The 25,340-nt window shown below is 38.8% G+C and overlaps 1 protein-coding gene and 1 long non-coding RNA gene across 2 annotated transcripts; both read right to left on the bottom strand.

Annotated features, from left to right (window-relative positions):
- Nucleotides 1-2,594: 2,594 nt before the first annotated feature.
- On the bottom strand, nt 2,595-24,749 carry f3a (coagulation factor III, tissue factor a). Its single transcript, XM_028025685.1, has 6 exons — nt 24,538-24,749; nt 23,066-23,186; nt 17,321-17,514; nt 4,583-4,764; nt 4,285-4,453; nt 2,595-3,278 (listed from the first exon to the last, which is right to left on the bottom strand). Exons 1-6 carry the CDS (start codon nt 24,590-24,592, stop codon nt 3,133-3,135), a joined length of 867 nt encoding a protein of 288 aa, XP_027881486.1. The 5' UTR covers nt 24,593-24,749; the 3' UTR covers nt 2,595-3,132.
- LOC114149673 (uncharacterized) lies at nt 18,977-19,476 on the bottom strand. Its single transcript, XR_003596554.1, has 2 exons — nt 19,366-19,476; nt 18,977-19,241 (listed from the first exon to the last, which is right to left on the bottom strand). It is a non-coding gene; the product is annotated as an uncharacterized LOC114149673 (long non-coding RNA).
- Nucleotides 24,750-25,340: the final 591 nt, after the last annotated feature.

The raw sequence follows: 25,340 nt of genomic DNA, 5'->3' as shown, positions 1-25,340 counted from the left end.
TTCTAGCTCTTCATGTAGGGCCGGGCCAAGGCAATACAGAGCCTTGGGTAGAATCATGATTTAGGCCCCTCATCACCTCTTCCTGCTGACAACAGTCCTTAAATATAGATTTAGTGAAGTCTGTGAGAGGGGACCAAGGTTAATTGCCCAAGGTTGAAATCAATCAGATTATTGGCTATTATTTGCTGTGATGTATTTATGAACCGACTGACTAAAACACAAAGATTACAGACTATCACCATATTGTAGCCATGGTAGCATAACAGTCGACTATCAAGACGATTCTTTGCACTTTCACAAAGTAAGCGTCTTAATTAAATATTAAATGTACAATATCTAATTTTAAATTTTATCTCTGCTGAACAGATTAAATCAAATTTAATAGCATTGCCATTCTCAAGAAATGAATGATAAAGTTTTAGATCTATAATCTGTGTTACAATTCAAACATTTATAGGGGCCCTCAGGGGCCTACTGGTAGCTACTGAGTTTTCTTTGCCTTGATATCTCTGTCTTACAATTCTAGATCTCAGATGTGCTAACATAGAAAAATAATGTAGAGTTAACCCCTCCGAGCCTTTTTGATCTTTAAAGCAGTCTGCAGCCATGTTGCTATGGAGATTAAACAGTCAGACATTATGACGAGTTTATTTAGTAAAATAGCAGCAAATTTGCTTATTTCATAACCAGCAAACTTTTCTCCTATGGTCTGTTTAACAACTACAGTCTCGGATCAACACAGCCCTCCAGCTGTCAGCAGCAGAAACCCATCAACAGCAGCATTATACCTATTGGGGGAAACAGACTGAAGTGGTGCAATTGGTAGCACTGTTGCCAAGCAGCAAGAAGTTCCTGTGTTTGCATGTTCTCCCTGTGCATGCCTTGGTTTTCCATGAGTCCTCCGGCTTCCTCCCTTGGGCATTGTGCATCCCTGATGTTGTAGTCCGTGATGTGCTTGATGCTCTTCCACATACACTGGGGTTTGTCGGTGGTGAAGTGACCCAGGGTTTTCTGGCCATATTTGGTTGTGGCCCTCACAATCCCTGCAGTCAGTCCTTTCCACACCTCTGAGTGCTTTCAGCCAGGGTTTCTGGTTTGGATAACAGGTTACTGTCTTGGTGGTGGTGACATCATCAGCACAATTGGAGATAAAGCCAAGAACAGAGAAGGTATTCCTCCAGGTCCAGCACTCCCTCATTATGTAGTTGCCTCTCGGAAGAGCTGCAAATCTGTCCACTGAGAACAGTCCTGGAACATAGTGACTGTCTTCTTCGTTGGCGTAATCAACGGACAATATGCTGCCACCAGCAGGAGGAAGATGTGGTCAGAAAGGCCAACATGATGACATTAGTCTTGTAAACAAAGTAGCTCCTTTTATTACTGAGCACCTTTACATATGTTCTCTCTTTGTCTCTTAAAACAGGTATTTACCCAAGGATTTAAAAGTAGCTAAAGAACAACTTTGTTCAAATCTAGAGATGTTAATTTATTCAGTAACTATCAGCCAATTTCTGTGTTATCTAAAGTACTTAAAAATTGTAAAAGAAAATAAATAAAAACTTTTGTACAATTATCAGTACGAATTTAGAAAAAAGAAATTCTCTGCAGTTTGTTGATAACTTTGTCACTTGGTATATTTGTAGATTTTTCAAAGGAATTTGACACTAAATGATAAAATTCTTTGTCAACTCAACAGGCCCTCTAGTGAAAGGCTAAGTTCCAAAATTTCTAAAACTTTGGAATTTAGAAGTCGACCATAAAACTCAAAAATGCAAAGAAAGAGCTTAAACTAACAGTAACATATAACTTTGATACAAGCAATGAGATTGTACTTGTGTCTTTTATGTAAACAACTTTTATTTAATTATAAAATGTTATGAGAAAATTTTAATGATTTAAGGTTAAAACTGGAAGCCATCAAAGGATGATTTTTGATGTAAGGAATCCATCATTACAAATATCAGTAATGATGAATAATGATTGTATTGAAATGGAAGAGAGCAACAGGAAATGACTGTGTGGGCACAAAGCAAAAGCTCACTGACTCAGAGGGATATGGGGCAATGGAATGGAAAACAAGTCAAGATGAGTTCGTCAAGCTTAGCATGAAGAAGTTTATGTGATGAAGACAACTGATATCTTGCAAGGATGTGCAGACAAGTGTGATGGAAAGAAAAGTTTGAGATTCAAACTTGAATCTGTTGCTCTGGGACTGATCTCAGATAAGAGGAAGACAATGGATGGATGCATGTTAGTTTTATAGTAAATAAAAGGTTAAATGAATTTGTGATCTAATGACAACAAAAAGTCATCTCAGTGGTCCTACTACTCCTACCAACATCGCCACCTCATGGACGTCATTATAGTGGCTGTTCATTAATGATGAAAATATGAAGCTGTGCAATATTTAAGGATGTTTAAGAAGCAAGACAGTTAGTATCATCTAAATAGACATTTCAAGGCTAAATGTAAAAATCTTCTGCTTTATTGGTTTAAATAAAACTGGAATATCAGAATCCACATATGTTGTGTGTACTTTGCACAAATGATGAGGATTTCAATTGTATAATGGCAAATAAAACCAGGACTTTGGACATAAATAACATTAGTTTTATTCAAAACATCACATAAAAATTAAAATAAAAAATGTTTTAAATGTTCATATTCAGTCATATTCTAAAAACCTTTGACAATAAACACATCTAACAACAAAAAGGTTAAAATGCCACCAAACTGAACTTTCCATAAATTAAACAGCAGATATAAAGTATTTGTAGTGCATTCATTTAGAATAAAGTTTTAAATTAACTTTTACTGAGCCCAAAAGAAATCCCACATCTCAACTATTCCGGAAATTATTTAAAAACATATATTTCAGTTGTACCGCTCACCAAAGAAAGAGATCCATAGAAATCGTAATGGTGAAGTTATAGTGAAGTAGTTTCAGTATGAATTCAAACTGCATGTTATCTGCAGCCTGAAAGAACAACCATTTAAACGTCTCACAGTGTAAGGCAGTTTCACAGAAACTTCAAGTAGGATCATTCCAGTGTATGACATTGGAAGGCTGGATACCCCACAGCTCAGCCCCACCCACCATTCTGCCCAGTACCCAGGAACATGGGGGAAACTTTAAACGTCCCGCAGTGGACATCCTTCTGCCCCGCTCTTCAGAGCTTTTCTCTTCTGGCTGCAGTAGATCACAGTGATGGTGATAATCAGACCTATCACAAGCAGGATGAAGAGAATACCACCAGCAATAACAGCAGGAGAATACACTGCAAAGATAAGAAAATACAAAATATCAATTACAATCATTCTTCTTCACAGTACACAAAAACACAAAGAAAGCATTTCAAACATTGTGTTGTATCCAGCATGAACCCAAAGTACTGCTGACTCTGAGTAATGTACGTTCTCAGGGCGTTAATCTTGTAAAATTGCTCATTGTTGCTGTTAATTGGTTCAGTCCACAGCTTCCTGTTCTTCGCCCTGCTCTTACCTAACTATCACAACATCCTGCTGCATGTTAGTTCTGATCCTGCCTACTTATGGCTTCAACTGGCTCATGTTAATAGAAACCAAAATATCTATTACAGTATCAGACGTTTCCAAGGAGGGCTTGGAAATGGAGGGCTTTGTTCCTCCATTGACTCCTAAGACCCTAGGAGTCACTTGAGGTGGCTCAGACATCTGGTCAGGATGCTTCCTGGACGCCTGGTGATGAGGTGTTCTGGGCACATCCCACTGGGACGCACTGGGACCAAGAGGAAGACCCAGGACATGCTGGAGGGACAATGTTTCTCGACTGGCCTGAGAACGCCAGTCTCAGGCCACTTCTCTGTGGAGCCTTGGGGGAGAGGGAAGTCTGGGCACTTTGAAGACATTTGTTGTCTTTATGTGGTCTGAAATGTAAATGAGTTAAACACCCCTGATCTAGAGCTGTTAGGTCTGTGACACTAATGAGTTACCTCTGGCTCAGGAGACAGAGGTGCTGATATCTGTTAAACCTGACACTGTCTCTCTTAATATTTCACAAGGTATACATCATGATGCACATTATGTGAATTCACATAGTTTATTGCATGTTCAGGAGTTCACCAACACTGGATTTTAGGGCTATTTCTTGTTCACAAGTTGTTTTGCTGACAGATGATGTAGTGACTTTTAACCTTCAATACATGACATGATACTTGTGTGAATGTGTCTGTTGAAACATCATCAGTAACTTCAGTATGAAGGGACAAAAGGGACAAAATACATGATGAAGTCAGAGGAAGTGACCTTTTAAGATGGGCTCCTCATCATTATGAGAACACTTGGTTGCACTCAGCTGTCCAAACTGCTTCTCAGACCTTCGGCTGGGAATATGGGCCTGGACACTGAAGCAGTAGCTCTCGCCTTTATCTAGATTGGTCATCTTTATCACACTTGAGCTGAACATTTGCATTTTCTGAAAAGAAGAAAAGGAAGAGATTAGGTAAAGGCTAAAAAATGTGGCCTGGCTTAAGAGTACATTGCACATATGATCCTTAAAGACGACAAGTGGAAGATCTTTACGTAGATGGTTGGCATCACTCACTGTGCCAGTGCTCTTCTGCTTCCGGTACAAGACTTTGTATTGTAGCTCATCAGAAAAAATGTCTCTGATGCTCAGCTGATGATCATCTTTAAACACAGCTGTGAGTGGGTCAGTCACATGCAGGGTGATGGTCTTTTTGTCTTCATGCACTGTCAGGTTGAAGGTAGGCTTCCCAATCTCAGCTGTGAAGGAAATAGGAGAGTGAAGGTTTGTTACTGACAGTCGAATATTGAAAACCAGTTAATAGCCAACTCAATGGAGCAGAGGGAATGACCTGATAATGTGGTGGATCTAGCAGAGGGCAGAGCCTGGAGGTTCTCCAGTGTGGGCCCTCTAGCTGCACGTGTCTGACTGCCAAAAAGAGTGACCTGACATCTGCCTAGAGCTAGAACCTAGAACTTTATCAGCCTAAAAACACGACATTTTCAGAACTTTCTTTTCTTTTCATCTTACAATGAAAGCCTTTCTGAACCCGGACTCTGGGCTCTTCCTGTCATTCTATTGCAGGTCAACATGCTGCTTGACCCTTTCCACATGCTTTCATGTTACACCCAGAAACCTTTGTGTATTTTCTTAAAATGTTGTATTAAATGGTATATTGTTGAGAAAAATTCAATGTTTGCCTTATACAATTATTAATTTATTAATGAAATTGTTAATACAATTCTAGTATATTTTACTTTTTCGTAAGTCAAACTTATCAATCTCTTTCTCCTGAAGGAATGAATTCAGAACCAGCAGAAGAAACTTTTCACATTTTTCAGTTAAGTTTGAGAATTTATTAACAAATAGCCAAACAGCTGCTTTAAACGAACAAAATGACATGAAAACTGATCAATAACTTCAAAATTATTGGAAAAATTGGAAGAGAAAAGTCAGTGGAACCACAATTTTGTGGCAATAAGACGGATGAGGAGGAGACGTAGAAAAGACAGGGGTGACTTGATCAGGTGTCAGAGACTGACATGATGTCCAGACTCAGATGAGGCCGCCACTTTGGAACAAGGAGTCATAAAACTCAACCATGTGCCCAGAGCTAAGTTTAAGTTAGACAGAAGATTGTGTACGAAAAAGGACTGAATGATTATAAGGAAAAGAAGAGAGAAGGAGAGAAAGAAAAAAATGGAGACAAGGCACAAATATGAACCTCCAGGTTCAAACTCTCCTTTAGGTACAAATTGCTTCAACAAAGCAACAGAACCATGCAAAGAATTGCTGTGCCTCTGTTGAGTCTGTGTCCCCTGGATATCGGGTGTCTCTGCATGTGTCTCTGTTGGAGGTTGAGTCCAAAGATTCATTCATCTGTTCTGGCTCTAAGTGTTACTGTGGAGTCTGATCTTTTCTCTAAAGTCTTTTGAGGCACAAGATAATGGATGCAGAGTTTCAATTTTGTTTACAAATAAAACATGGTGTGCATTTATATTCAGCTCCCTTTACTGTGATATCTCCTAAAGAAAATCCAATAAAACGATTGCCTTCACCTATTAGGGAAACAGAGTCCAGCTGTGTGTGATTCAATCTGAGGTCATTTTAGTGAATTTGGTGACGGAAAAACTATTAATAATTGTAAATACTGCAAATCTGCCATTTCTAGAAGAAATGGCAGCAGAAAGACATCTACTGTGTTTTTTGCATAATAAACAATATAAATAATGAAATACACTCTCTAAGGTTTTGGTTCTACAGCGCTCTAGAGGACATGGGGAAAAATGTTTCTTTGCATTCCCTTGCAATAATTTTTGCGTTCAATCGCAATATGCAATATTTGCTGATTTATTTTGTATACAGTCACAAAGGTCAATTTGAAATTTCAAATATATACACATTTAAAGAGACTCAGTCCTTATTCTTAACTCTTTGGTGCAAAAAATTTATTGAAAATCGATTTATTCACTGCATGTTTATGTCTGTTTGTGTAAGGTTGAGATGGAACTGCACATTAAAACCATTCAGACTAACACAATAGAGACATAATCAAAACTGTCAGATGACTCATTACCCGGTGATAGTAACTCAGAAATAGTCCAAATAGTTTGGATATATTTTTATTTCTTTCCTACTTTCCTTCTTTCCTATTTCTTTATGTTTATAGTTTTGTGGTGCATTTCTATCCTAAAGAAAAAGATATAAAACTTCAGATATTTCACAACAAGATGTTAACATACATGGAAAAACCTCATGAAATCTTTATATTATAGCAGAAAATATGATGGCCCCATAAGAAAGGCTTACAATATTCAATTATGCCACATGAACTGACTACATGAACATTATTGCGAGAGAACGCAAAAGAAAAAAAATTCTTCATGTCCCCTGGAGGGCTCCGTACGGCTCAACATGGCCGTCCATGTTGGGCTCATTACACAAATGTTAGTTTTTCCAATTTTGCGTAACAGCGTTCGTCTTCTTCCAAGCAACAGAAAACCTTCTCAGTCAGCCTCACTCATAAATCTGCCTCCGGTTCTGGCTGCTCTCACATCCACAGGTGGGTTCACATTCTGACTCCTGTTCTTAAACGGACAACATCTCCGGCTGCTGTTTGCTGCCATGTATCATTTACAGAGAATAAAGCATGATCTAATGTGACAAACAGGTTTCTTCAGACTGGAAGTATTATTTTTTTTGGATTCTGTGTAAGGAGCTTAAAGATAACTGTGAATGCAAACATTCACACTCCAGGCTCTTGATGTTAATCCTCAAAGATAAATCATCCAAATACCAGAAGAAACCTTCTAAAGGCTCATAAACTTTTTCCATACATTATTGATAAGGAACTAAACAAAGTTTGACGTAATATTTGACTAAAATGTAAATAGATTTGGTGGCCTTAGGATCTCATCTCTGCTTTTTGCAGACAATATGGTCCTACTGGCTTCATCAGGTCGTGATCTGCAGCTCTCGCTGGAGCGGTTCGCAGCCAAGTGTGAATCGGCCGAGATGAGGATCAGTGCCTCCAAGTCCGAGGCCATGGTCTTGAGCCGGAAAAGGGTAGAGTGCCTTCTCCAGGTCAGGGGGGGTGTCCTGCCCCAAGTGGAGGAGTTCAAGTATCTCGGGATCTTGTTCACGAATGGGGGAAGAAGGAAGCAGGAGATCGACAGGCAGATTGGCGCAGCGTCTGCCGTCAAGCGGGCGCTGTACCGGTCTGTTGTGGTGAAGAGAGAGCTGAGCCAAAAAGCAAAGCTCTCGATTTACCGGTCGATCTACGTTCCCACCCTCATCTATGGTCATGAGCTTTGGGTCATGACCAAAAAAACGAGATCGCGGCTACAAGCGGCCGAAATGGGTTTCCTCCGTAGGGTGGCTGGGCTCTCTCATAGAGATAGGGTGAGAAGCTCAGTCATCCGGGAGGGACTCAGAGTAGAGCCGCTGCTCCTTCACATCGAGAGGAGCCAGTTGAGGTGGCTTGGGCATCTGGTCAGGATGCCTCCTGGACGCCTCCCTGGTGAGGTGTTCCGGGCACGTCCCACCGGGAGGAGGCCCCGGGGAAGACCCAGGACACGCTGGAGGGACTATGTCTCTCGGCTGGCCTGGGAACTCCTCGGGATTCCCCCGGAAGAGCTAGAAGAAGTGGCTGGGGAGAGGGAAGTCTGGGCCTCCCTTCTGAAGCTGCTACCCCCGCGACCCGACCCCAGATAAGCGGAAGAAGATGGATGGATGGATGGATGGGTGTTGGGTAAATTATATTTTTAGTATTATCAAATATTTGTTGTATTATGTAGCCTTGTAGTTACATTTAGATAATGTTTCTGTGTGTTCATTAATTCTGATTTCTTCCTAATCCCTCCTTGGAAGAGGGAGGTTCCAAGCTGAGTTTTACAACCCTAGAGGAAACTCTGCTTTGTTCTTTGTAATACAAAGCCGTTGCTTTGAAGCTATACAACGTGTCCTATTCGACGCCGTGCCTGGAGCAGGAAGGATTTAGATTGTAGATACCATGTGTTTAGTTTAGTGATTGTCTTGTAGCACTGCAACTAAAATGCTTTGACCCCACCCCCTAGAGTTGCAGCGCCCCGTGTGGCAGGGTTCCTAAAATCAATAAAACAGAAGAGCGGGAGATGTGTTTTTCAGAGCGGTAGGAGATTTGTAACTGAAAGCACATCTCTGTCCGTTCTCCTCGCGAGAAACAAAGAATCTAACTCTCTTGTCTTTCCTGTGTTTGTGTAAAATTGTCTCTAATAGGTATTTAGACCTGACATTTATATGGTCCTTCGAGCCGGAGGTCAAGACACCGAACGGATCCCGGCAGGTCTGGTCGACTCCGGTTAAAGACCGTGCGCACGGCAAGTTTCTTATTGGAAGCTTCTCAAAACCTGTTGAAGGGCTGGTGTCGGCCTACCTGTTGGAATCTGACGGTTGACGACTCCGAGGGGAAGACAGAGGGTGAGTGGATTCTTGTTTAAAAGTGTGGCGAATGACTGAGGGTCGTTGCGCGAATACAAAACCCTGTAAATTCTAGACTCTAACAGGTAAAAATAAAGCACAGAAATCCGTGACGGGCGTACGAAGTCCTTGCGCAAAATTTCGTTGAAACAGGTGCACGGAGCCTGGTGCAAACCTGCTGTAAAATTTAATTAATTCACTAAAATTGTAATTGGAACGGACGGCGGAGTCCGGCGAAGCAGGCGCTTAAAGTCCGCAACAAGTGTGTGATTGTGCGAGTGCTTGGAGGTGTAAATACCACTTGGCATTTTACCTCATATAAAACAGTAGGATTGTAACCAGCAAACCTCTTGAGGATGCAGAGGTAAGAACCCCCACTCGAAAGAGTTGAAGCGTGGGTTACCTCAACAGGTTGTTTTCAATTGCTGGCCTACTGAACAGAACCCCAGTCTTTAGGACTCCCTAGGCGTCGACAAACTGGGCTAAATTTTATTTAAAAAAATGGGGAAAAATATAAGTAAGAATAAGCCAACAGACAGTTTAAAAACAAATGACTGGAAATATGTTGAAATTCAGGATCCGCATAAACTAAAACATTTAGATAAATGGACAACAAACTATAACTTTGACGGCCGTCTAAACTCACAAAAAACTAACAGTACTGCAGGATAAAATAAAACAAAAAACAAAGTCAAACCAAAAGAAAATGCGTAAAGAAGGGTATGAGGATGTGAACTTTTGGTTAGAATTAGCACAAAAAAGAGAAGAGGGGGAAAAGAAATCAAAAAATTTGATGTTCTATAGGAAGGAAGATGATGAGACAGGGTTTAGGAGTGTGAAAAGGCAGGCAGCGGAGCAGCAAGCAGCAGGAGGGGGAGGGGAAGTAGCTGAAGTTAACAGATACCAAAATAACAAAACAGAAGGGGAGAAACAAATAGCACAAACTACAAAACTATATCCCGACTTACCCTCACCCCCACAATATTTTATCAAGAAAGGGAGAATGGGAAGAGGGAACTACAGACAAAATAATTTCAGACAAAATAATTTTAAACAAAACGACTTAGGATGTTGGTGTTGTGGGAAGGAAGGACACATAGCCAGAAATTGCCCAGAAAAATACACAGATCAGTCAGCATGACTAGAATCAGAAAGTTTAGAGAGTGAAGAGGTCCAATTAAATCTACAGGATTTATTATCTATGGATAGAGTAAGACCAGAAATAACTCTTTTCATGAATGGTAGGCCTGTAGTTTTCCTTTGTGACACTGGTGCATGTAGGACAACGTGCAGAGAAAACATTTCTGGGGTAAAGATTAGTGGGGAAACTGTCGTCGTGAGGTCAGCTGGGGGTAAATTAACGCAAGTCAATGAATCAGAGCCAGTCTGGCTTAGAGATCCACAGGGACAAGCTTGTCAGTTGTCCATTTTGATGCTCCCAGAATGCCCAGTAAACTTATTAGGCAGAGATGGCCCTATACAGCTAGGATTAGCTTTGATTCCAACCACTGATGGGCACATAGCAGTTAAAAGGCAGTCAGAAATAAAAAAGGGAGATTTCTTTGTTGTTAAGGGAAATGCAAATCCACACTATTGTTATACATTAGATGTGCCCGACAGACCCCACATAACTTTGCTCAGACACTCCTGACTGAGGGAGGTAAAGCCATCTCTGCCCCGCAGGATCAAAAGCCTCCTGACAATTTACATATAACTCTTTGGTTCAAGAATGCGGCTGGGCCTGACAAGAATTATGAAGACAGGCTCAACAAGGTCACTCCAGCTAAAATCACAGTGACCTATCTGTATACAGATACAGAACACACAGCCGTTGCAGCTGTTGCTCTTCCTGATGATTTAAAATCTTTAGACAGAACGTGGACCTCCCCGCATGTATCTCTGTTTAAACAAAGAAATGAGCAGTGGAATCAATTAGGTAATCTTGTTGAAGAAGGAGAAGCAGCTACCGATTGGGTGACTACTTCCTCAAACATAGAAACTAGTGCTTCCACTGGGTTAACTAGAAAAGCATTGTTCTGGACAACATGGGTGCAAAAGGGACAACATTTGTACTCCAAACAAAACTGACAAATGTTACTTACAGCAGTAATTAAAGACCTTATTGAGGCAGGAGTCATAGTGCAGTGTGAAAATTCTCCATGTAACACTCCTATTTTTCCTGTTAAAAAACAACCACCTTCTGTTGGATGGCGCATGGTTCAAGATTTACAAGCAGTAAACAATGCCGTCATTCAAAGGGCGCCGTGTGTACCTGATCCACATACATTGTTAAACTCCCTTAGATCAGATGCAAAAGTATTTACGGTCGTAGATATTAGTAATGCCTGTTTCTCAATACCAGTAGATAAGGAGAGTCAATTTTGGTTTGCATTTACTTTTGAAGGGAACAGGTACACATACACCAGGCTGCCCCAGGGTTATTGTGAGAGCCCCACAATTTATTCTCAAGTGATGAGTGCAAGCATGTCAACATTTCAACCTCCAGGAGGGAGCCAAGTCTTGTTGTATGTAGATGATGTTTTATTAGCATCTCCTAACATGGAAATCTGTAAACAAGACACTTTAGCACTTCTAAAACATCTAGCTGAGGAAGGTCATAAGGTCAATAAAAATAAACTCCAACTGTGTAAAGAACAAGTAAAATATTTGGGTCATAATTTAAGTGCAGGAGGGCGGACCATAATGGAGGATAGAAAAACAACGATTCTCCAAGCACCTAAACCGCAAACAAAAAAACAGATGATGTCTTTTCTGGGGTTAACTAACTATTGTCGAAACTGGGTGCCTAATTATGCAGAAATTGTGGCCCCTTTCAGTAAACTAATGTATGAAAAAGATCTAAAAATGTCTTCCTTTTTGGAATGGACAGAGGAAGCAGAAAAAGCACTGTGTGAAATAAAACAGGCCCTTGTGTCAAGTGCTGCGCTCGCCTTACCAGACTATAAAAAACCTTTTTTCCAGATGGTGGATTGCAAAGGTCAGTTTATGACCTCGGTACTGGTTCAACAACATGGTGATAAAATGAGACCAATAGCATATTTTTCTTCCAAACTTAATAGTGTGGCGTGTGCCTTGCCTTACGGTGTGAGAGCCGTGATTGCTGCTTCTATGGCAGTAGACGTTAGTGCTCCTATTGTACTGTTTTTCATCAGTTAACATTAAAAATGCCACATGCGGTTTTAGACAAACAAATATGACTTTTTTTCGTCTGCAAGGCATCTCTCCTGTATGAGCACATTATTATAGCAACTCATGCAGACAGCTGTGCAGCTACCAAAACAACTGGCGATCTGTAAATGTGGCGCACACACCACAGGGACAGATAAAGTGTCTCTAGGGAACGCCTTCGCTGATAAGATGGCAAAAAAAGCAGCGGAGGGGCAAATAAAGGTCTTACATATGGTAGAAGAATCAAACATATGACATAAGATCCTAAAAGACATGCAACAATTAAGTCCTGAAAACGGAAAAGTTCTTTGGATTAAAACTGGAGCAAAAATAGAAGATCGAATCTATAAGTGACCTGCAAATAAGCCTATCTTGCCGACAAATTTGTATAGGTGGGCTGTAATGTTGAGCCATGGCGGTTTTGCATGTCTCAACTGGGGGGATGGTAAGACAGATACAAAAGTGAATAAATAAATAGAAACAGGCTCTAACTGTAAGAGGCATTGCTCAGATAACAACAAACTGCAGTATGCAACCGATTCTAGATAGTTTCACAATCAGTCTTTTTAAACTGACCAAAACTTTAGGATAGATAAAATATTATTAAATCTACAGGAATTATGGATGATTAAGACAGAATAAAATAGAAGTAACTCACTTGTTGACTAGAAATTGATTGAATATAGAAAAAGTTTGCTACACTGTACAAATTTGTTGTTGAAGGATAATATTAAGTTAGAAATAACTTATGGGTTAATCAAAGAGGATCTGGTGGAACTTTTGTAGAGAATAATGTAGATCAGGGGACTTGCAGCCCCCCCTTGCAGCAGCTCCGCAGGGGGGCCACAGAGTTGGGCTGTAACTGCTACCCCACTAGATTCAACTAATTAACATGTGAAGCCTTTTTGCATACCACTATTTTTTAAGTGTGAAGTAACCCCCACTTGCAGTAGCTCTGCAAGACAGAACGAGAAGGTGTGATGTAAATCACTTTCTCTCCCATCATCTAAAAGTACCTCCTGACAAAATATCAGAATATAAGTTACAATTTTAGTGGTGGAACGCCGAAAGGTACCCCAAAAAGGTTTTAAGTTCAAATTTTAAAATTAGAAGAAACTAAAACATATCGAGTGTCAAAGCCTAATAAAGCAGTAGAAGAATTAAGAGTTCCTCCTAAAATCCTTATTAATTCTCATTGAGTAGTGAGTAGTTTGGATTTTTATTTTTGAATTGTTTTTGTTGGTCTGACTCTTTGGTTGGCTATTTGTTGGGCACTCATTTAGTTAACTTTAAGTATCAGTGCTTTTATTTTGTTAAATATTACTAATTACTTTCTTTCATTTGTAGATTTAGTCATATACTGACCAGTATTTGTTAGGGTTTTGTGTGTTTAATTACCCCTTAGTGTGTGTTAATGGTCTGATCAGCCATTATCTAATGTCCCCTCATGTCTGTGTTAGGTCAGTTTGTGTTTGAGTTGTTCTGTTACTACCTGTATTGTGTTTTTGTTATGTTGATTTCAGTATGGGCCTAATTTATCATTTTTTGGATTTTCTTTATTGACTATATTTTGAATTTTCTTCAACGTCTCTCTGGCTGATTTATGCAAAACCTTCACAGAGTCTTAATTGGTAAACACGCTTTGTCAAACACTAGTGAAAATTTTTGAGGAGTTTGTAAAATGAATTATCTGACAATCATAAGAGTAAAATGAGATAAGGAGCTTTAAAACTGTAACGTGAAGTGTTTTGGGAAAATAGTAATCTTGAAGATTTAAAGCATGCTAAAATAAATTGTTTTGTTTGTTTTGACGAGTTTCCCTTTTGGGAAAAAGGCAGCATTGAATTTGGTAGAATTTCTCAGGGAACATTATAAACCTGTTTCATAAACATTGTTATTTAAAGTAGTAGAAATTGTGATGCGTTAGCAATTAATGCATCATCAGGGGGGAGAATATGTTATAAGTTTATCTTTTATATTACTTAAATAAATTTTTTATTTGAAGAACATGTTTGATCTGTGTTACACATAAAAAAAGTGAAAGGAAAGATATGGTCTGGTGAAATATGTTTCTTTTGAATGGATTTGAGTTGTTCTCCATTGAAAGATGTTCTGACAATGGGCTAAAGTATTTTGAAACGATAGATAACAAATTTATAGCGATTAATGAAGCATCCATCCATCCATCCATTTTCTGTTCACCCTTGTCCCTAATGGGGTCGGGAGGGTTGCTGGTGCCTATCTCCAGCTACATTCCAGGCGGGAGGCGGGGTACACCCTGGACAGGTCGCCAGTCTGTCGCAGGGCAACACAGAGACATACAGGACAAACAACCATTCACACACAACACACACCCCTAGGGAGAATTTAGAGAGACCAATTAACCTAACAGTCATGTTTTTGGACTGTGGGAGGAAGCCGGAGTACCCGGAGAGAACCCACGCATGCACAGGGAGAACATATTAATGAAGCATATTTTGGTAAATTAACTTGGGAAAACAATTATAGAAATTAAAAATATTATTGTGTTAGCCATTTTCAGAGCATTAACTTAATGGAGCAAGAATGTTTTAAGAAATGTTTTGAAGAATCTGTTATTGATTAAAGTTATCACTAATCAGTAAAAGTACTCAGGTGGGATTATGGTGATTTTTCTAAACTTGATTTTGTTTTGATTTATATCCATTTAAAACGATTTTGAATAAAACTTTAAATTCAACGACAAGTAAAAGACCTAGGTAAAATTGGTATATTTTGAAAATGTCTAGATTTGTTAAGTTGACATTATAATTTCTCCGGGTTTAACTCTTTTGAATTTTGTTTAAGGAAAGCATGTTGAATGTTTTAGACAAATAACCAGTAAGATCCAGTTTGTACTATAAAAGTAATTTAAACTGGACTGTCTAATTCACATTGATATTCATTGTTTTGATGATAAATGTAAACTGTACAACTGCAGCAAATTTTAAGCTTTTGTTTATTGTTTTGTTTTGTTTGTCTAGTTCTATTTTATAAGATTGGTTTAAGAAAAGATCTGCATATGTTTAACATTTTGGCAAAACATTACTTTGGAAACGTGTCTTTTGAAGCTGGTGATTACAGGGTTTTGGTATTTTCCATCGGTTGGAGTTGTGATATATATATAATTGAGGCATAGATTGAATAGATTACATCCACCATTTAATGAGCAGAACTGGACAAAGTAGGAGATAAGGCTTCACGTGATGAGTTGCTCATGGCTAACTACATACAGACTGCCCTGGAGTTCTGAGCTCCAAGCCAGACTCTGAACTCTGCAACACAAGCTGTTGTCTCTGAGGCAGAGTGCCACTGCTTGAAGAAGCGGTTGCACACTTGTTTTGACGATAGCAGCCACAGAGCCACGAGCGTTGGAGAATTCACTCGGACACAGTGAATTGAAGATATTTGTGATGACTACACAAATGAATTGATGCCTTTGGAGAATCTGATCTCTGTTTTGTCATAACAGTTTTGCAGGCCCTGCGGATGTGGTCTCATTCAAAGTCTGCTTCTTTGATAAAAAAGGATTAAAGTAATTCCCTTGATGGAAAATGACAAAGCAAATTTACTTTTTTTTTTAAGTTAAGCCATTGTTTGATTATGCTGACACTGATGATGACGATGACACTAGAGAATGTTGTGTTGTGCTTATGTTTATGATGCTAATGAAAACTCCTGTCGATGATGTAATGTCTGTTTTAACAACTTGTGATCGGTGATGGCACAGATGTATCCTTTATTAGAGAAAAAATCTGACGTTGACAAAGGATACTCTGATGAGGATTCTTCTGACAGGTATCCAGATCCTGGCTTTTGGACTGGGTGTGACCTCTGAGTGTAAACATGTTTGCTTTCCAAAACATGAACTCCCAGCTGTAAATCATTTGAAGTGACTGTTTTTAGAGGGATAAGGGGCATGGAACGGAAATATTCGATAAACAGGAGGGAAATGTTGGGTAAATTATATTTTTAGTATTATCAAATATTTGTTGTATTATGTAGCCTTGTAGTTACATTTAGATAATGTTTCTGTGTGTTCATTAATTCTGATTTCTTCCTAATCCCTCCTTGGAAGAGGGAGGTGACAGATATTCTCAGCAGGACTCCCTGAGAGATGGAGGTGTTAGTTGTTCCAAGCTGAGTTTTACAACCCTAGAGGAAACTCTGCTTTGTTCTTTGTGATACAAAGCCGTTGCTTTGAAGCTATACAACGTGTCCCTTTCGACGCCGTGCCTGGAGCAAGAAGGATTTAGATTGTAGATACCATGTGTTTAGTTTAGTGATTGTCTTGTAGCACTGCAACTAAAATGCTTTGACCCCACCCCCTAGAGTTGCAGCGCCCCGTGTGGCAGGGTTCCTAAAATCAATAAAACAGAAGAGCGGGAGATGTGTTTTTCAGAGCGGTAGGAGATTTGTAACTGAAAGCACATCTCTGTCCGTTCTCCTCGCGAGAAACAAAGAATCTAACTCTCTTGTCTTTCCTGTGTTTGTGTAAAATTGTCTCTAATAGGTATTTAGACCTGACAATGGGTAAATAGATTTTATTTTAAAATCATGATGCTCATTTTCTATTGTTTTCCTCTGGGATACCTGTCTCATTTCCTGTCTAAAGGTATGAATAATTTTGGACTTAATATAACTTCATAACAAAAGTTTTTATACCTATAGTAGCAGAGTAGATTATAAAGGCCATTGTCTCATCAGACAGCTTTTATCTGAAATAGATTCATCCACACAAACAAGAAATCTCATATTTTCTTCTTTTGTGATCTAAAAGGGAGTGTCTGATCTAGCATGCACTAAAAAACAGTACAGAACATGCCTGCAGGCACTACTGTCTCATGTTTCATCACTCTGTGTTCCTTTAGACAACCTGACGCTGCTGAAAAGTTGCAGAGGAGTGTTCCTACTGTCTATAGAAAAAAACATGATGAGCAGTCATTCCTTTTTGAGTCTTAATTAACTCTGCCAGGTCTAAAAACATGGGAGAGGAATTTCAAATTGACAAACTTCTAGATGGCTCCCTGCATGAAAGATCTGCTATAACATCAGTTCAATATAAAGATGATGTCATTCTTGCGCCTCCGCTGAGCCAGTCTTTGTGGTTCTAACATATCATGCTGGTTGAAGGGAACATGAGGAACCTACTGTCTTGGTAAGGGCAGAATCTGGGTGAGGTGGTATGTGGGAACTCTGTGTCATCTGATGTGGTTCCCAGTGGCGGTTCAGACAGGATGTCAGCTGAGTAGCAGGACTTGACCTCAGTCAGGGAGACGGACAGGTCACACATTGTGGTATTGGAGCGAATGCAGTGATGGTTCCTCTGTCTGTCTCCTCCAGCCCTACAGCACAGACCAAACAAAGATTTCTTACTAATAAAACTGTACTAGAGTTTTAATGAGTCTGATCCACACATATGCACACACACACACATCCTGATACTTCTATGCAAACTCATTACTTTGTATTGACTGCCATTCACTTTTGTAACCTAATCTTAGCAGCCTTAGCTCCACCTCGGACCTCTACACATCAGCAGGAGGAGGGCGCTCCTCATCATGAAGGACTCCACCCATCCTGCACACAGTCTGTTCAGCCCCTTCCTTCAGGCAGAAGGCTGAGAAGCATCCAGAGCAAGACCACCGGACTGAGAAACGGTTTCTACCCCTCAACCGTCAGACTCCTGAACTCAAGCTGCACCTAACACAGCTTCATCTCATAAATTATTTACACACACAACACCTTTTTAATATACTGTACATGTCCATATGTCACATAAACTACTTTATTTATTATTTCTGTATTAAATTTCTTAATCTGGGACCTGAGTCTGAATTTTGAACCACAAACAAGCAAAGGTGATATGGCAATAAAAAATATTTGAACCCTTGAATCCTATATATAAATTATGACCTAAAAGAAATTAGAATTTTACCTTGAAATTGGGTCTCTGTCTCTTTAAAAACTCTTAAAAAGGTTTTCTTAAACTCCACCAGTCATCACAACATGGCTCCTCTATTAACCTTTTAACAATGTTTGTACCAGTGCTGCACTGAGACGTTGAGCTCAGCAGTTCTGCAGATCCATCAGGTTGCTGTTGGCAAGTCTGAAGGACCTGAGTTGAGGAGTGATGGGGGAATGTTGGAAACAGTAGCTCCTAAGAAGAGCTGTGTATCTGAAAGGCGGTGCTGAGGCACTCAGGTCCACTGAGGCATTTTGCACAGCTGAATGGTTGCCATGGCAGATTAAAGAATTTCTCAAAAACAAATGAAAGAATCAAAGCAACACTTCAGATATGTTTTTGGTAAGGGAAAAACATGGTATGGATGTAAAACTCAAAACCATTGTGCGCAGGATTAGATTAAATTGAAAGAGACCCGTAGTGACACTGCCTGCTGCTTCACTCATCAGGGTTTTCAGACTCTTCCATAAATCACTTTCAACTAAAGAACTGTTTCACTTAAAGAAGTTACTGAAAAGAGGTTACCATGGTTTCCACACAGCAAATCCAACAGGCCCAAATTAACTCTGTCAGATTTGATTTCAACACTTTTAAAGTGTCGACACCAGAAAGTGTTAATTTAACACTTTTTGGAAAGTGTCAAATACCAAATCTGTCCAAATCTGAGTTCATCTTTTAACACTTACTAACACTATCTCTGTCTTAAATCTTAAATATTAACTCTTCCAGAGTATTTTTTTACTTTATAAGAGTTATTTGTAATTAATACTAAATAGATATACTTTTTATTACTTTGAACTTTTAAAAATTCTTTGGAAAATAAAGATTTAATAAAGAGGCAATGATTTTCTGAGATGCATTTATTTCAAAACATGTAACAACGTGGAATAATGTACACGTTCATGTTTCACATGTCACTTTCATTCACATATTGCTTATCAAAAGGCCTGATATATCAGCTGGGCAATACAAAAAACAGTATGCTAAATACATTTTTCTTCAATACAACATGTATGAAATTGAAATGGAAGCTTGGCCTGGGACAAAAACACCAACTGCTCATAGGTACTGACTGCACTGGACAAGTAATACAGCCAGTGTTGGTCTCTGGATCATAACAAACAAAAAACATAAGAATGAAAAATGGAACAAAGGAATGCATTTTTACTATAACTATAACAACAAGCCTCAATTACAGAGATGTGGAGTTTCAGAGATATTAACACTTAACCATTTTTGGAGCATGAATCTTGGAAGACGCCATGGAGGGTGAGGGTGTGAGAGGGACTGACGCTGACGACTGGAGATTCATCCTCAAACAAAGTGCTCTTAATATTTAGAAAAAAAGGCAATGGACATTTTAAAACATGCTGCAAAATTCATATGAGAAGGCACAACAACTGAACGACAACATAAATTATATCTGCTATCAGTGAGGAATATGCTTTCAATATGAAAAAGCTTTTTACAGTTTTTCAAAGAAAAAAAATCAGGATCAGAAAGGTTGATAAATCTGACAAATATTTATGCAAACATTCAAGATCATGGAAAGCATACTAAAAATTATTACCAATCTGTTTATGTTAGCCAACAATTTGACTCAATGTTCACCTGCTCAATTTGTTTCTCCAACACAAACATTCGGCATGCTAAGCTAAACATGCTAACACCCAGCCGTGTGGGGGAAGGTGACGTCTATCATACAGGCTGGTATCAACTCAAAATAATAGTTATATAAACCATCTCAGAAAAAAATTACTTACCAAGCGTGGTGAACAACTCAGACATGTGCAAAGCAAATTGTTGTGAAATGACTTGGATTCTGTTGCTTGGCTTGGTGGGAACCTGAGATTCTGGAGTTCAGAGTTAAGAAGTCAAGATTTATTGATTCCATTTTAACAATTCTAGATTTGATACGGAAACACTTTGTTTTAACACTCGATTTTAACTACTAATAATATACAGCCCATAGTTACATAATGCGGCTCGATTAGAGTGAAATTTACTGCTTTTGCAAAAAAATCTACTAACACGGAAACATTTAACACTTTTGAATTTGTACCAAACCAATCATATAGTTCTGTTGATGGAAAAAAAAGATTGTTATATTGGTGTGACTCTGCCATGTCTGACAGAGGCACAGGGTGGAGCCCGGCCCACAGTGCTGATTGGTTTTTCGAGAAAGGGTGGTGTAGAAAAGTTGCATGAGAAAAAGGCTTTACTTGGGCCCGTTGCCTCCGCGCATTGCCTCCACGCGTTGCCTCCGTGCGTTGCCTCCGCGCGTTGCCTCCGCGCGTTGCCTCACAGGCTGTCGCTGCTTGCTCTCTTAAGTTTACCTCAGCACAGATTGCATTCCCCCTTTCACTCAAACTGGACACAGGCTGACCTGTATGGATATTGACATCAATCCCCTGTGAGGAATCGTGTTTCTTTGGAGAAATTTACACCAGGGTAAGAATTTAAAACCCAACGCTGTGGTCATAGAGCTGTGCTTGCACAACTCTACGATTTAACCCATTACTGTACTTTCAGAGGTGTGCAATGAGAATGATATATCTTTGTAAAGAAAGAATTATGTGCGGCATGTGTATTTACGTCACTGCCCAGCGTGTGGCTCTGTGTCTGCGCTGATAAAGTTTATGCATGTGGTCCCAGTTGGCCAGTGCCTTAGTGGTAAAGCGGTTCAGCTGAACCACTAATGCTGACTGACTAAGAGGCCGTGCCGAGATCAGAAAAACTCATACTGTAAAGCTCAGGCAACCAAAACAGTTTCTGTGGCGTTTATTCAAAACTTAACAGACATGAAATGGAAGAGCTACTAAAGCCACATAAATTAAATCTCCTCTTTGTCCCGCTGCACAAGGCAGCAAATTTTACTCATCATGCAGGGTTTGAGCAGAATTTTACTTAGGGGCCCCTCTTCCTGCTAAGAACATCAGCACCTCTAACAGCATTTCAAAATGGATTTCGTAAATTCTGGGAGAAGGGGGTAGTTTAATTGGCCGATCTAAAAAGTAATAACAGTAGCTAAGTAAGATGTATTTGTTAACAAACAGAACTCAATGTCAAAGATTAGACTCAGAACATCAGATTGTTTCTATGGTAACAAAATTATTTAACTATGAATATTGTTCTTTGAACTTTTACAAAGTAAACTGTCCAGCTCCTTAAAATCTTACATTTAAATGTTAAACAATTTAAATCTTTTAATTTATGCTGAAACCATTAAATCAAATTGATAATCTCAGTAAACAAATGTTACATTTATGTATCTCTGTTAAAATATTAGCATTCGTGGCCCCTGAAGCCCTGGGGCCTGATGGAGCCATTGACTTAATTTGGATTAAACAGAAGTATATAATAATAAAATAAAATAATTGATATTCATTTTAATTGTATTTTTTGATTTGTTGTTTTTCAGACTAGTTGTGGGTTTAAATACTGTTTCACTGGCCATGTTTTCATGTTACACTTTATTATCCAGTAATATTTTTACATTTTTTGTCTACTTAACATCTTTTCATTAAAAAAAAAAAAACACAGTGGACCGCCGGGCTTAGCAAGATTTCTGAGGGAGACCTTGCAATTTGTTGTAGAAATAGAGGGCCCCAAAACTAAATGAAGGCTTGGGCCCCAAAACTAAATGAAGGCTTGGGCCAGCCCTGGCTCCCACAGTCCAGATTAGGAATGCTCCAATCAGGGTTTTTGCTGCCGATTCCAATCACCCATGAGGGCCGATCACTGCCGATCACCGATAATGATCGCGAAATATCTATAAATGTCATTTTGTGATCTGGCAAAATTAAGAAGATGATCTGGTAGTAACTTCACCTAATTTAGATATAAAACATGTAAAATACTTGCAGGCACAATACCACAGTTACTCAGTCAAAAGGACAATTGAAAAACCTGCAGTCAGTACAATAATATTTAGCAGTAAGGCTCTTAATAGCGTAAATTATATATGAGTCAAATAAATCTCACAACACAGCCTATATCAAATAATGTCCATCAGCACACCTCTAGTCCACAACTGACCGTTAGGTTGATTGATCTCTCTAAGCTCTCCTGCATGCATGGTTGTTTGTCCTGTGTGTCTCTGTGCTGCCCTGCGATGGTGACCTGTCCAGGGTCACCCCGCCTCTCATCCGTTGACATCTGCAGACCCAGTACCCCTCGTCACCCCACTGGGGATAAGTGTGAGGTGATGAGGACGTTAATTTTGACTGTGTATGGCCAAAATTTACATCATGTACAAGCAATATTATTAAAATAATATTAATGATTGCTGAGATATTCCTGTGTGGTATTTTGAATAAGCATTTATCAGTAATACATCCAACTTTAAACCCATATTGTTCACCACCAAGAAGCAGAACACATTAAATGTAATTTGTTAAAACTATAATTATATATAATCCAAACTATAATTTGGATTTAGCCTCCATTTTCTTTAAATATTCACATTTTCCAGAGACTCTTCTCCTTTGGGGAGCAAGACATTCAATCTTAGATTGTTTTTGAGATTTTTTTCTTCATTTTTGTGGAGTTTGACTTTTTATAAATCCATTCTTCAGATACTAGATTTTTTGTAAGTACACACAGAAAGTTTTCCTGTATATATTTGTGAAACCTTTAGTATTCATGTTTTAGTTCTAACAAATTGCATTATATTTATTTCATAAAGACTTATTCAACTCTTGATACACTTTTTGTAAAGCTATTTTCCATCTTCATATCACTTTACAAATACATATTTATCTGCTTCTGGGATTTTATCTGACCAATTATGGTAGGGCTCCTGAACTAAAAATGTCTGGGGCCAACATTCTTGTAATGGAGCATATTTGTAGAGAGGATTGTTATTTAGTTTGCTCCATCATCAGAGAACACGAGACATGCTGCAAGTTCAGAAACATTCTGGTACTTACACAGAAAACTCCACAGTGTATGAGTAATCCGCAGACGGCTTGGGTTCCCAGCTCAGGATAGTTTTAAAGTTGGTGGAGCTCCAAGTGACATTCTGAGCCCGGGGATATGAGTATACAGCCCCTGTTAGTAGAACAATGTTATATATAAAAAGTTAGACTTGTCTTCAGGAGTAAGTTTGCTCATTATGCTGAAAATTTGTTATGAGTATTCCATCTTTTACTGGAAATGGGACTGAAAGTTTTGATTGAGTTTTTGTTATTATTCATTTAATTACTAATCTGGCTATGTGCTGATCCAGGAGTGAATGCTTCAGGTCAGCGACTTGATGGAATCTGCTGGGTTTCCAAAGATAGAAAGCTTCTTAAACCATTTTAATAATGTAGTGAACTTCATGCACTGTTCAATAGTTAAAGGAAGATATGATTGGATTGAACTGATGTTGTCAGTAAAGTGCCTTGAGACAATATTTTTGAATTACATATAAATATACTCAACTGAATTTAAGTTTTAACATCAAGCATTTATTTTAACCCTTTCATGCATAGAGGTCACTGAAGTTTACAGCTATCTAAAAGCCATTTTCTTCTGCTTCTTGTGGATTTTTATGTTATAAATGCCCACAGACTACTGAAGTGGACACTAATGCATCATAAAATACACCATCTACTACTGACCATGCAAATGCATGAAATGATTTTTGTTAAATCCAATATGGCCGACAGACAAAAAAGCATGAGAACCGACCTGGTCCCTCTTTCTACTGTAGACGAGTCTTGCAAGTAAAAAAAATATTGTGACATCAGATAACCCCTAAGGAACAATACTACTGATGTATTTTTCAAATAACAACTTTGTATTTGGACAAAATTACTATTGATCACCTAAAAAAAATTTAAAAAAGTTTTTTACAAAAAATTTTCCTACCTTTTTTATGCCTTAAGAAAATAAAATAAAAAATTGGGAAAAAAAAAAAATCCTGACACAAAGGATCATAATTCATGCATGAAAGGATTATTGCCGAGGTAATAAGGACGGTGCCAGCTTCCCAGCCTAAGTTTACATTATTAAACCATATTTAGCACTTTTACAAAGACGGTGGACCAAAACGTAGCACAAGAGAAGACAGAGATAAAAACATAACCATAATCACAGACTCAGAACGTGCTAAATGAACATGTATGAAAAAGGGCGTTCTGCTAAGCAGCGAACTAAATGATCCCATTTACACCTTAAATAAGCCTATAGCATTCATAAACTAACACTGCGGAAGTTTAGATATAGAAATATAGATATAGATGTGCAAATCAGCACATAAGTGGAACGATAAGCCACTGAGAGATGAAGTATTCTCTCTGATCATTTTTATTCAACTTGACAAACCTGAAATCTAACTGGAACTTCATGAAATAACTTTTCCCCGCAGACCTGACCAGAGAATCAAAGATCGGAAACATCTTCAAACTGAACTCACCGGAGGTGCAGTGTGTGGAGAGGAGGACCATAACGAGAGATGTTTGGAGCTTCATTCTGTCAAATACAAAAAGAAAAAAGTCCAGTTCAGTTTGTCGGGGTGTTTCCAGCTATTCCTCCTCTTTTATTCTCTCTCACAATACTGAGTTGACCAGAAAGCGCCGCTTTTAGAGCTGAGGCTCGGCGCTGGGTTTGACCAAATAAGGGCTGTCCGGCTATGACGTCAACAGACTACATTTATAGCTGCGTGCTGCACTGATTACGTGATCCATCCATATTAGTGTAATCTGCTGCACAATACAGAGATGTCATGGAAAAGGAATGCTCTCCTTTAATCGTGGTTATTATTATTATTATTATTATTATTATTATTAGTGAACCAATCATGTCAGCAGTATGTTGGAGAAAGATGAAATAAATCTTTATTGCCATTGTAGCGACACTCAGTCTATTGCAAGGTTCACAGAGAAAAATGATGCCCAGAATAAAATGAGTGCATAAATAGTACAACTATAAATTATGGATTTCCTTCCTTTTCTGTCTTTATCTTCAAATAAACACAAAGCAATTTTTAATATTTTTTTGTTCAGTGGAGCATTATAGGGGAATCTGCAACGCTCCACTTGTGAAAGTAAATCTGTGGGGTAGGGTTCAGGGTTAGGGTCTCCTTGGCACTCAGAAAATAATCCTGAGTGTCACTCAGTACACATAAAATCTCTTTTAAAAATCTCGCAAAAAATCCTTACTTAATAAATAAGCAGTGCAACTACATTAGTTTTGATTTGTTCTTCCTGCAGACTTTTT

This window comes from Xiphophorus couchianus, chromosome 8 (genome assembly GCF_001444195.1).
Source record: "Xiphophorus couchianus chromosome 8, X_couchianus-1.0, whole genome shotgun sequence".
NCBI classification, from domain to species: domain Eukaryota; kingdom Metazoa; phylum Chordata; class Actinopteri; order Cyprinodontiformes; family Poeciliidae; genus Xiphophorus; species Xiphophorus couchianus.
The sequence above is the reverse complement of the archived record's forward strand: the minus strand, read 5'-3'. Positions and strand labels throughout refer to the sequence as shown.

Coding starts and splice junctions, on each gene's coding strand:
- f3a (XM_028025685.1), bottom strand. CDS start 24,592: ATGAAGCTCCAAACATCTCTCGTTATGGTCCTCCTCTCCACACACTGC. Junction 4,765..17,320: donor ATTCTGCCCTTACCAAGACA/GTAGGTTCCTCA, acceptor TTTCCTTCACAG/CTGAGATTGGGAAGCCTACC. Junction 4,454..4,582: donor AGCAGAAGAGCACTGGCACA/GTGAGTGATGCC, acceptor TCTTCTTTTCAG/AAAATGCAAATGTTCAGCTC.